Source organism: Hypomesus nipponensis, chromosome 19 (assembly GCF_054491055.1).
Source record: "Hypomesus nipponensis isolate SF chromosome 19, ASM5449105v1, whole genome shotgun sequence".
In the NCBI taxonomy this organism is placed as follows: domain Eukaryota; kingdom Metazoa; phylum Chordata; class Actinopteri; order Osmeriformes; family Osmeridae; genus Hypomesus; species Hypomesus nipponensis.
In genome coordinates, this window is record NC_140379.1 from 15,700,513 (window position 1) to 15,712,925 (window position 12,413).

At 50.5% G+C, this 12,413-nt stretch overlaps 1 protein-coding gene across 1 annotated transcript in view; it reads left to right on the plus strand.

Moving 5' to 3' along the window:
• sox6 (SRY-box transcription factor 6) overlaps window positions 1-12,413 on the plus strand; it is a 151,727-nt gene that overhangs the window by 81,453 nt on the left and 57,861 nt on the right. Inside the window, exons 8-9 of the mRNA XM_084682643.1 lie at window positions 3,655-3,827; window positions 5,957-6,025. Coding sequence (XP_084538769.1) covers window positions 3,655-3,827; window positions 5,957-6,025 — 242 coding nt within the window. The remainder of the gene's footprint in view (window positions 1-3,654; window positions 3,828-5,956; window positions 6,026-12,413) is intronic.

Here is a 12,413-nt window from a genome sequence, read left to right on the forward strand (position 1 = left end):
CACATACTCAGAGACACGGCCATCCAGCCCCCAGCACGCTAGGCATGTTAGAAATGTGAAGTCTGCATCCGGACACAGCCAGGCACAATCACAGTATTTAAACAAGTCTTCATTTACTTAGCCTGGGTTTGCAGCATATGGGATCATCCACAATAGCTGACTGATGGGAGGGACAAAGAAATTCCAGTGTTCCTGCGTGGAAAAAAAAGTCATTCAGATCTGGTCATAATGGCTCAGCTGTCCTAACCAAAGGAAGGCAAGAGAATAGGGCGCCTTGTGATTCTGTCCCTTTTCCCCCTTCCCCTCCCCTCTTTCTCTTTCTGCTTGAATCTTTTATCTGTGTTATTCACCCGGGACTCTTCAAAGTAACAAGCATGCTTCTTTTCCCTGGTGCCGGACTTGGAACCCAAATGAGAGACTGCTTGATTAGAGCGCCGAGGAGGGGGCCAAGAGAGGGAGATGTGGGTATTGGACAGAACAAATCGCACCCCTACAAAGTGCCTTTTATCCACAGACCCCGAGGCTCAACTACCCCCCCCCCCCCCCGACAACCATGGTCCCGCCTGTTTTCCTCCTATCATTTATTTAGCCGCTCGTTTGCTTGATGTTTTCTGCCCTACTTTGTGACGTTTAAAAGAGGCAGGAATCTGACAAGGTGAATGCTGAATGAGGTGAATGGCGCAAGCCCCAGTGTGCCAGCCCCGCCTAGCTTAGATCAAGCCTGTTTCCTGTTCCCATGTGCACATGAGACCGGTGGGTGAAGCATAGGACCTCCAGGCCAATACCCAGACCTCCAGACCCCAAACTGCATCCAAGCCCAGACCCCCCGACTCCCAGACTCTCAGACCGACTCCCAGACTCCTAGACCCCCAGACTCCCAGAGCTGTGCCCCTGGCTCCCAGGTCCAGCCACATCTCTTAGTCTGGGAGAACCAGCAACATCTCCTCATGTGTCACAACACATTAGACCTGTGGAGGCTGCCCTCTTTATGGAGCATCCAGGCGCGCATCTAGCGGCCGTCCGTGGAAGCGATATCAGAGGAGACGCGTTAACGGCCCAGACCGGCACACCGCTGTTAGGAGCCATGCAAAATGCAGGAAACGGCCTCTTTGTCAGCCGGCAGGTCAGAGCCAGACCGCTGCTCTGCTCTCCTGCACAGGCCAATAAAACTTTTATCTGCATTTTAAAGCTGATCCATAATTTAGAGCAGGAAAGACAGGGATTTTTTACACTGAACTAGGCCAACACAAAACACATGTTGTCCTCTGCTCTGCCGAAGATGGACAGGGAAGGTAGGGGCTCAAGTCTGGTCCGACTAAACGAATCCGAAGCCGAATCAAATCCTTTTCCTGTTTGAGATTCGAAGAAACGTCTTGATTCATGCGTCCATGTCGAGGCGGCCCCAGGGAGGAGGGAAAGAGAGCAGAGAGCAGAGGCGAGAAGGGGGGACCCACTTGTTCTCAGTGCAGGGGGCTAGCTGGGGCTCCCTACAATGCCACCCAGCATCAAAACAATGGGCCCTCTGTTAGTATTCTGTTAGTGTTTGTGCAGGCCCGCACTCCCCACCCATGGCCCCACACAGCCCTCCCTGGCCCTCAACACTGCCCCACTCCTGGAAGGGAGACAACACACACGCTATGCATCCATTGGTCTGTGCGTTCCGTAGTGGCTAGTTTGTTAATACAAACTTTGTTAATACAAACTAGCTCGTGGCTTGTGAGTGGACATGAGAGCAGGGAGTCTCTTACCAGTATTGACTCCAGATGTGTCTGTTAGAGTACCTCAGTGCCACCCTGAGGGCCTGGACAGGGGACAGTGGGGGGGTGGGGGGGGGCGGGGGGGGAGGTTTCCTACCCCCTGTCTGCACCCTCCCATGACAGGAACAGCACATGATGGCATGCACCTCAGTGGAAGATCCCTGTTTTACCTCTCTTCCTTCCTTTTCCCCTCCCCTCCTCCCCTCAGCCCCCTCCCTTTGTCCCTTCAGCCCCCTCCCCTCCCCGACACTTTGTTGATGGTGGTGATCTGTGACAGAGGCATGCTTGCTGGCGACCCACAAAATGTTGCCCCTTCATGGACATAGCCAAAGGTTAATAAAATCGGTGTTGAATGTATCAATTTTACAGATAAGCCATTCACAACAAGTGTAGTCGGGTGAATAAGAAGTCAATTCAGCCCTTGGAAACCGCAGGCTCACTGAATAGATGCTTTTAGGGGTCTTTTTTTCTGAGGAGGATAAATGGAGAATTGCAGCTCTCTTCTATCGCTTCAGCAGAGAGCGAGGCAGTGCGAGGCCAGGCTAGGCGAGCCTGCCAGTAAATTGCCCTGAATGGGTTCTTGAGGTTGACAGGCCCTATTAAGACAAACGGTCTTCCTCATCGGAGAGATAAAATAAATCAGGTGTTTAGTCAAATTAAAAGAGTTGGAGTGGAAAGGGCCCCGGGGAGCCCTGGGAGAAAGTCAAGACAGATGTGTCCAGAGGAGAGGGGAAGACACTCAGGATAGAACCAAGCTTCCCCCTGGAGCCCAGCTACCCCCTACTGTACAGAGATCTGGCTCCCCAGCCCTCTGTTCTCCCATCGTCCCACCATCAACCCACCTCCTCTCCTACTTTCTCTCTGTGTCTCTGTCTCTCTCTGTCTCTCTATGTCTCTCTGTCTCTGTCTATCTCTCTTTCTCTCTGTCTCTGTCTCTCACGCTGGCTCGCTGTGAAACCGCCATCCCGCTCCTTATTGGTCTCTCCCTCTTTCTGTCTTTTCCTCTCTATCTATTGTCCCTGTCACCCCCCCCCTCTCCCCCCTCTGAGCACGTCTCCATTCAGCTTGTCACCCAGGAGTGCAGCAGCGACGGGAGGAGAGTTACTGTCCAGCCTCTCACGGGCAATTATGTTGGCTGTGTAAGTCAATGGGAGGATCACTTAGCATTGATTAGGCGGAGGTAGAGCAGAGCGGTGCACTGGGAGGCCTCCCTCTCTCTCTCTCTCTCTCTCTCTCTCTCTCTCTCTCTCTCTCTCTCTCTCTCTCTCTCTCTCTCTCCGTCTCTCTCTCTCTCTCTCTCCCTCTCTCTCTCTCTCTCTCTCTCTCTCCCTCCGTCTCTCTCTCTCTCTTTCTCTCTCTCTCTCTCTCCATCACTGTGGCTGGCTGAAGAGACACTGTCACAGTCTTCCAGGAGCAGCAGCTTCTCTCTTTCCCGACGCATTGTTCCGAGGTGACGGCCCGGTTTAGAAAGGTGTTTGCGGTGTGGGTGTTTTCCTGGTGTTTTCTCCCCGGTGAAAGAGGACAGGAGCGGTGAGGCGGACAAAGGGTCAGTGCGTCTCTGTCACGGGCCCCACGTGACCTGCTGTGACACAGACACGGTGTGGGCCGTGTCGCCCCGTGCCCCCCGGAACAATAGCGGCCTCCTTCCCCTCATCCTCCCACTGCGCGGGGAGCTTCTGCTGTCACGCACACAAGTCGTGAAGGCTGGTGACCTTCACGCGCTTAAAGGAATGCTGGGAGAGTGCGCTTGGCTTGTGACTTTCCCCTGTGTAGCCAGGTAGAAGGACAACACGGTGCCATTGTGGCTGGAAAAATTGTCCTCTGATGCTTGCCCTAACCTCTCTCTCTCTCTCTCTCTCTCTCTCTCTCTGTGTCTCTCTCCCTCCCTCTCTCCCAGGCACCCCAGAGAGCCTGGCGGAGAAGGAGCACCAGCTCAGCACCATGATCAGCCAGCTGATCAGCCTGCGGGAGCAGCTCCTGGCAGCCCACGAGGAGCAGAAGAAGCTGGCCGCCTCTCAGATGGAGAAGCAGAGGCAGCAGATGGAGCTGGCCCGGCAGCAGCAGGAACAGGTGACCTCACCGCCGCCGCCGCCGCCGCCGCCCCGCACGCGTTCCGTTTGGACGCCTTTTTTTCTCCCTCCCTCCGTTCACTTTCTCTTTCCCTGTCTGTCTTTATTTCTTTCTCTCTCTCTCTCTCTCTCTCTCTCTCTCTCTCTCTCTCTCTCTCTCTCTCTCTCTCTCTCTCTCTCTTTCTCTCTCTCTCTCTTTCTGTCTCTCTCTCTCTCTCTCTCTCTCTCTCTCTCTCTGTACTGTTCTTTCTGTATCTCTCTCTCTCTCTCTCTCTATATATATATATATATATATATATATATATATATATATATATATATATATATATATATATATATATATATATCCTCCTCTCTCTATATCTCAATGATGTTTGTTACTTACTACTGTGTTTACTTAATTACTCTTATCATATCATATAACCCCCTTCATATGACCATCCCTTGGTTCCTTGAGAAGCTTTATTGCAGAGAGATGCCAATAAAAGGTTATTACTTAGTAGGAATTTGAAATAATATTGGATCTAAAATATGCTTTATTTTATATTAGCTAGACTATTTCATTTTGGTTTGGTCATGCTCTCTTGCCCACATTTATGCTGTGTGTTGAGAAAAAAGGTTATTATGACTTGTGCTAACAAATCTGAGTGGATGTGTGAATTAAACGTTATATTAAACATGGAAGTCCTCTAGATCTTTTAAATTGACTCCTATTAGAACAATCCCGGCGTTAGATTTGCTGCACAAATCAGGCCAATGAGGCATATTGTACAAATCAGCAAATTAGCACAGGCCATGAAGTGTGTTAATGTCTCTGAGGGACTGGAAACGAGGCCTGTCCACCATGGTGACGCTTTCATCATCAGCAGTCAGACAACCAGCCAGCCAGCCAGCCAACTGGCAGCTTGTTGATGGAGCAGCCAGTCAGCCAGCCATCCAACAAGCCAACTAGCAAGCCTCCCAGCCAGCCAGACAGTCTTTCCAAAGCGATGCGTTAACGACCGACATCAGGTTCTCATCCGGCTACACCCCTCCCTGCCCTGCACGTGCCAAATGAATAGGTGGAAAGACAGGACCTGGCATTAACAGATCGATAGGTTAGCACATCATCAGAACCCACTCATTAAATACATCTTATCTGGCTATTTATTCAATTAGAGAGACGGACATGTCTCCTCCCTTATGGAAAACCACAGGTAATCCTGTGAGTGTGCCGGATTGTTGGTGTGGTTTCGATAGGGATATACAGTGTCATATGATACACCCATGTTTTGCCATCATGTAGCAGAGATCCTATCTCCTGACAGAGAATAAAGGAGAGGAATACAGAGAGGAGTAATTCGAGGAGGCTGCCCGTAGTCAGAATGTCATTTAGCCATCTAGACACGACACAGTAATTAACTGTTGACACTCGTGAAGAAGCCAGCACAAATTAATCCTGACACATTTGCAGACGAGTGATATCTTACAGTGAACACTTTGTAATTATATTTGAAAATGAAAATTAAATGACACTTAAAACTAGGTTGTCATGCTCAATGAAGCGAGCATGTAGTTAGGGGCTATGGGCTGCTGTGAGAGATTGAGAGGGGGGTGGGGTGTGTGTGTGTGTGTGTGTGTGGGGGGGGGGCTCTGGCTGCCCTGCCACTCAGCACAGAGGGTCCTACTACCCCCCTCCCAAGCCTACCCAGCCTGCACCAGTTATCGCCACTGTAAACATGTCAATCTTCCTGACTGACTGCCCTGTCTCAGACAACAAATCACAGCCCTCCTAGCCAGACGCGCAGGAAACCAAACGACCCCAGCCATTCCTGTCTCCCCCAGCTCCCTGTACTGTACATGCGGCTGCAGGGTTGCAGCCTTGGCTTCTGACAGTCCCTGAAGCCTGCTTCTGATGTGCTGGGAGAGGCTCTATGGGGTCAGGCCTGTCTGCAGATAACATCTTGCTGTTGAAGTTATCAGTGTCACAACAGTGCTTGAACATCACTGGAGACTGTTTTGTTTGTTTATGGCCTGGGTGCTTAACTCTAGTGCTCAGGCCTACAGTTGGTCAAACTGTAAATGTCAGGTATCAGCGATGATCATATTTACAACGTGTGTGTGTGTGTGTGTGTGTGTGTTTTTCCTCAGATTGCCAGACAACAGCAGCAGCTTCTGCAGCAGCAGCACAAAATCAACCTCCTCCAGCAGCAGATTCAGGTCAGACACCTTCATGTTCTCCCCCTCTCTCCCCCTCTTACCGTCTCTCCCCTTCTCTCCCTCTCCCACTTTCCCTCCCCCCCCCTCTCTCTCTCTCTCTCCCTCCCTCTCTCTCTCTCTACCCTCCCCTCCCCCCTTTAAGATCTTAGGCTTAATTACAGACATAATGCTCAGATGCAAGAGACAGACACACTTCTTTTTAGTTCTCATAATCTCGCCTTTAAATTATTTCCCCGCACAATATCTCTCTCTTACTTCTGCTGTCACTCTCTGTTACACTCGTCATTCGCGTCACATTATAATTGACTTTTCGTAAGGGGGTGGGGTAGAGATGGAGGAGAATAATTAGCACATCCTAATTAACAAAGACAGGGAGAAAAGAGCGAAAGTAACAACAGCCAATGAAGCCTAGCGGAGCAGAAGAGTGTCTGGAGGTGTGGGACATGAAAGAGGCTGGTAAATGCCTTTGAAATCTTCCTGTCCCAGACTCGTTTCCTACGTGGCAGAGCTGCTAACAGTCTAACAGTGCTGGGGCATGGAGAAAACCGTCTAGAGGTGTGATGAGCGGCTACATTAGGACTCACCTCATTCTCCAAGGAAGATCATTTGTGAAGGGTTCATTATGTTTGGAGGCACGACTCTGTGCTGCGCATAGTTTAAAGGTACTCTAAGAGGAGATTTGTGTTCTGTTTGGCAACGGAGGTTTCATTGGAGTGCTGCCTGTTTTGTGTGTGTGTGTGTGTGTGTGTTTGCAATGGTCATCCCATTGCGTTTTCCCTCCAAAGTGGATTGTGTACTTTTCTCTTCTAAGTAATTATGGAAAAGGAGAAGCATGTAAATAGAGGAGGAGGGAGAGGAAGTATTCACATGAGACACAAATGAAGAAACATTTTTAACAAGGGCACCATAAATAAACATGGCACATTTGCAAAGAAAGAAGGAAAACAGCGGGAGTTGTAGAAAAAGGAATGGAGGAAGAGTGCCAGTGTGTGGAATGTGTAGGGAGTGTTGGTTGTGTTTAAGGTGTGTGTCTCTGCGTGCGCGTGTGTGCGTGTGGTGAGGTTGAGGACCACCCAGGCCGTGTGTGGGACATGGGCTGCGCTGGGCACAGCAGAGTTGGGTTGGCCAGCCGAGAGCTTGTTGTCAAGGTTGTTGTCCTAACCGTCTGAGGGAAGCCAAGGTTGTACTGCGGGGTGTGGCTGGTGCCCGCAGCTAGCCTGAACCCCCTCGTCGTGTCTTCTCCAGTCCTTCCACCTTCACCACAACCCCCATCGCACACCCCCGGTCTCCCTTCTGTTTGCTCCCTGCTTCTGTCTACATTCAGACCAAGAGGAGAGCCACTTTTTTTCAGAGTAGGAATATACACACTGCACATTGAACCGACGCACGTTGCCGTCACGTTCAGTGCCTTTGTTTTGAAAGAAACTGGAAGTGAGATGGGAGATAGTCGGTTTCTCAGGAGAGGCTGTGTCTCTCCTGTCGTGTCCATGCGTTGTCGGGGTCCCTGTAGAACGGTCGGGGTTAGACCCCCTCTCTAAACCCACTCTCAGACTCTCCCGTTAGACCCTGTGATGTGTGCAGGCAAAGCAAACTCCTTGGATTTGCACGGAATTAGCCACAACAACGGGATTTAGCACTAGGCCGAAAAAAAAGAAAAAAAAAAGAAGAAGTTTCAAGTACAATTCTCAAGAGAAAGGCCCCTCTGTCAATATGTGCTCCTTTTGGAGTGTCCAGTGAGATCTGCTCGCGCTGTCGTCTCTGCGGCGGGGTTGGAGGGAGAAGAACCCTCCAGCGCACTCCAGAACGGCTCTTTAGAACAGAGCCGCACTCTCTCCATCACACTCTCTACAACGGAGAGGCAGCAGCGACCGGAGGGCCGAGGGTCCTCTGTGAAAACATGGAGGACTCTTTACTCCTGGTGCTGGCTCGCCGTACACACGCTCTGCGACGCAACCCCAACGCGCCTCTCTCTCCGAGAGGCTGTCACTTTCATACGGTCGTTAATTCTACTTGAAGAGTGTTTTACTTTTAGGAGAACCCCCCCCCCCCCCCCAAAAAAAAAAAAAAAAAAGACGGCGTGTGGAGAAAGGTGTCTTAATCTCACAGGGCTCTTGTTGGAGTTAGTGGTTGGAGTTGGTGCTGCTAAGTATGCGTGGATCCATATTTAAAACATGGACTGGGAGATGTGAAGTCCGGTTCTATCCAGCCAAGCCAGCCGGAAACAGAATCCCCCCGCAGCCGTGCCTCTCTGATCTGGCCTGATGAAACTCTACATCTACAATTAAACAAAAGAGGCCCATGTCTAGGCCATCTGCTCCCTGACGTTAGCCCCGCCCACGACCTCCCTCCCGGCCCTCCGGAGGACACGGCATAGATTACTCCCGCAACTTCAAATCGGTTTGATCGTGTTCAACATTTCTCAACAAGTTCTTTAATGCGTATTTCATGACGACTTCTTCCCCCGCGACCCACTTTCAACACCCCCTCCACCCCTCACCCCGCCGTCAACCACCACACTGACCGATCGTACGAGACGCTGCGGTGGGGATGAAGGGATGAGGAAAGGGGAGGGAGGAGGGGAGGGAGGAGGGGAGGGAGGAGGAAAGGGAGGAGGGGAGGGATGAAGGGAGGGATGAAGGGAGGGATGGAGCGTGGCCCGTGTAGGGAGCGAGGCACCTCATCCCTCACTCTGTTTTCATGACCGCCAGCTCTATAAAGGTGCCCCCGTCCTCCTAATATACAACAGCTTTGACTTAATTAGTACTCTAAACAAGCTTCCAGCCTGCATGTCGCAGACTGTCAGCCCGTGGTAAAACAGCGGTGGCGTATCTGGTTACCCTGCTGTTAGTCTGGAGAACAGTGGGCTTTACTGGCGATCCTCTGACCATCAAAGAACTCCCGGCCTTGGACCCGGGGAGACGAGCGCTGGGACTGAGGTCTCATATTGATGATGTAACTGATCAGTTGGTGTTCTGTGAACTGGACTGGCTCTGTCCAAATAAAACCACCTACACTGTAACCCAACACCCCCAATAGCTGCTGTGTGTACTGTTAGGGCTGTCCATTGAAAGAGGGGGAGAGAAGGGGAGAGAGGGATGGGAAGAGGAGGGAGGGAGGGTTGAGAGGAACACAGAAGGAAAGGATGCAGGGAGGAATGGTGTTAGTGAAGGAGTGACAGAGAGAGGGATGGAAGGGAGGGAGGGAGGGAGGGAGGCAGGAAAGGAGGGAGGGAGGAGAGTACAGAAGCAGGTCTGGAACAAGGCAAACCGATTGAAACGGTCGTGAATAGCCTTCTGAATAGCCTTCTCTCTTTTCATCCTTTCCACTTCCCTGCTAAGAAGGGGGTGAGAGATTGAGTCTTTGTCCTTGGGGATTACAATGTCACTTGTTTTAAGATAGCAGATGTTTTCATTACAGCGTCACAGGCTTATCAGACAGAAATACTCAAGGACTAGTGTTTTTCCCCTCAGTTCTTGTGTTACTTTAGGCTGGGGTTTGTTGTTGAGTATTATACAGCCACTAATTCAGTCCGGTGAGAGGATTACTAAGAACCAAGTATAAACAGATAAACACCATTATGGATTTCCCGACGGGCTTGTGACAATTAAAAGCAAACTTTGAATTCGATCGGATCGGAAGTCTGAATGAGACCGTTGAGTAAGACCACGAGGCTTTTGTCACACAGACAGAACTAGACAATAAGCAGAGCTATGATATGTTTGTTTGCTTAGCCTCTGCATGAATCAGGCTCATTGATTGGCCCGCTTAACAATAACTCTGTACTTTTCTCCCACAACACCAAATCAGAGGCAGGAAGCTTTGTTACACCAAAATCGTTCGATGAGCAAATGGAAGACTGTGGTCTGGATCTTGTATGAAACAGCTGCCTGCCTTTATCCAGGCCTCGAGGTCGGGGCTAGCTCTTTCATAACCCTGTTCTAATTATACCACATTAGAAGACAGACAAGCTTATAATACCAGCATGGGTAGCAGTCTATAAAACAAGTTTATTTAATGGTGGGAAAGCTGTGCTCACTGAATGTGTCATCCCATGGATGTGAGGAATTCCATGAGCAACATTTGAATTATAGGTTGGTGCCATGGCTTTTTGTGCTCCGCTCCGAGGCAGGTTCACATCCAGGGGACCTCTCAACCCCAGCTTCCCAGAGTGATGCTGCTCATTTGGGCTAGTCTCTTGATCTGCCCCCTGGCCCTGGGGAGTGCAGTACATGACAGGAGAGGGGGTTGATGATTTGAAGGGGTCAGAGGGGTTTGTGGGGCTGTGATGAAGAGCAGAGCGTTCCAGAAACAGTATGCTGTCCGTAAACCCACCCCTCATCCCAGAGCTCACAAAGACACACACACAGCACACGCGGACACGCGGACACGCGGACACGCACACACGGACACACCACTGGTGAGGGCTCCAACACAGATCCAGGCCAGGTGGAAATTCCTTGTCTCTCTGGAGTCTTCCGAGGCCGATGTGCATCCTGCTGGTGGGGATGGCACCAGTCCATGCATTCCTCCAAGGTGGGGCTGGTACGGCGTGAGACGACGCGACACACACACACACACATTGCAGTACACACACACACGTTGCAGTACACACACACACACAAGCATGTACAAAAACACACAGATGAGTACACGCTCACTCAGAACCTCAGATAATGAATTTTTTGAGGTGCAGGAGATGCAAACACACACACACACACACACACAGAGGCAAACGCACATCAAGAGAATAAATATTACCCGAAAGGTCAGGCTGAACTTTATCTTCACACGCAGGGTTAGAGAAAGGAGCTCCCCTGATGAAACAGTGGGATTCTTTTTAATCAGAAACGTTCTGTTGGGTCCATTTAAATGTGTCCTCTCAGTCCCTTCTGCACCAACAAGACATTCCTTATTAGTTTTAGCTGGAATTGCAACTCTGAGCTTGCATTGTTGTGCTGTATATTGAGCTGGGATGCACCATAAACCTGTAGAGGTATTGTCATGAGCCCTATTGTTGATCTCAGTTGATCAGTTTTGGTTTGAACCCTGCAGCGTTACAGTGAACACTGCTGTCATGTGGGCAGGCTAGCTCCTTCTTATCTTCCCTCCAGCTGCTGGTTCTCCTCCTGTTGCTGCAAGGCACCTCATGGCTGTAAATATCCTCCTCCTCACCTCCTCCCTTCACCTTACCTCCTCACCTCCTCCCTTCACCTTACCTCCTCACCTCCTCCCTTCACCTTACCTCCTCACCTCCTCACCTCCTCCCTTCACCTTACCTCCTCACCTCCTCACCTCCTCACCTCCTCACCTCCTCACCTCCTCCCTTCACCTTACCTCCTCACCTCCTCCCTTCACCTTACCTCCTCACCTCCTCCCTTCACCTTACCTCCTCACCTCCTCCCTTCACCTTACCTCCTCACCTCCTCCCTTCACCTTACCTCCTCACCTCCTCCCTTCACCTTACCTCCTACCCTCCTCCCTTCACCTTACCTCCTCACCTCCTCACCTTTCTCTTCAACTACTCTCATCAACACTTCTGCTCCCCTTGCCTATAGGCATTCTCCAGTCATCTCTATTCAATTCTGTTCTTGGATTTGTCTTTGAAAGGTAACCACTGTACAGCAATTTGTGTTTATTGTCACCTCATACCAAGTGACATATTATATTGTTAGATCCCTTGGTTATTCAGGATGAATGAAGCAAAGAAATGTCAATTCGGCCGTGTAGAACCTTAACACAAAAACTTAAAAATGTGTCCCTCATTGTATTTCCTCCGAAGGGACACGGCGTGCCTGGGTAATCCTGTTCATCTAGATAGAGGGGCTGTTTCCTTCATTAGAGCAGCAAAGGCCAGGGTCTCGTTGTCAGAACATACTTCAAAGTGGCCAAGGCTTCCTCACATGTGGTTTTAAATGGTGTGGGGGACCAGCGGGGGACTACCAAGGGTTAAATGATAATAGTAGCAGACAGTTCCCAGATTAAAGATACAATTTAATTACACAAGGGCTAGCTGGCTAACCACCTCCACAGCACGATGTCGCCTTGCAACACGCTCCCGTGATGCAGACTAAACACAGCGTTCGAACATCAGCCTGAGGATGGCTGCCAGACAAGACAGACAGACTGATGGGTAGACATGCAACACAGACAGACAGACAGACTGATGGGTAGACATGCAACACAGACAGACAGACAGACAGACAGACAGACATTCAAGACAGACAGACAGGCGGAAAGACAAGGGTATGTTTCAGGCATGTGGCCTGGCTAAATGGGGCCTGATTCTTTTCATATGTGCAGTGACTCCCCAGGCCTAACTAGACCACCCCCACCCCCCCGCCCCCCTCGTATCTTCATCACAAGGAGGCCCCCTCTGGCCCGAGGGGGG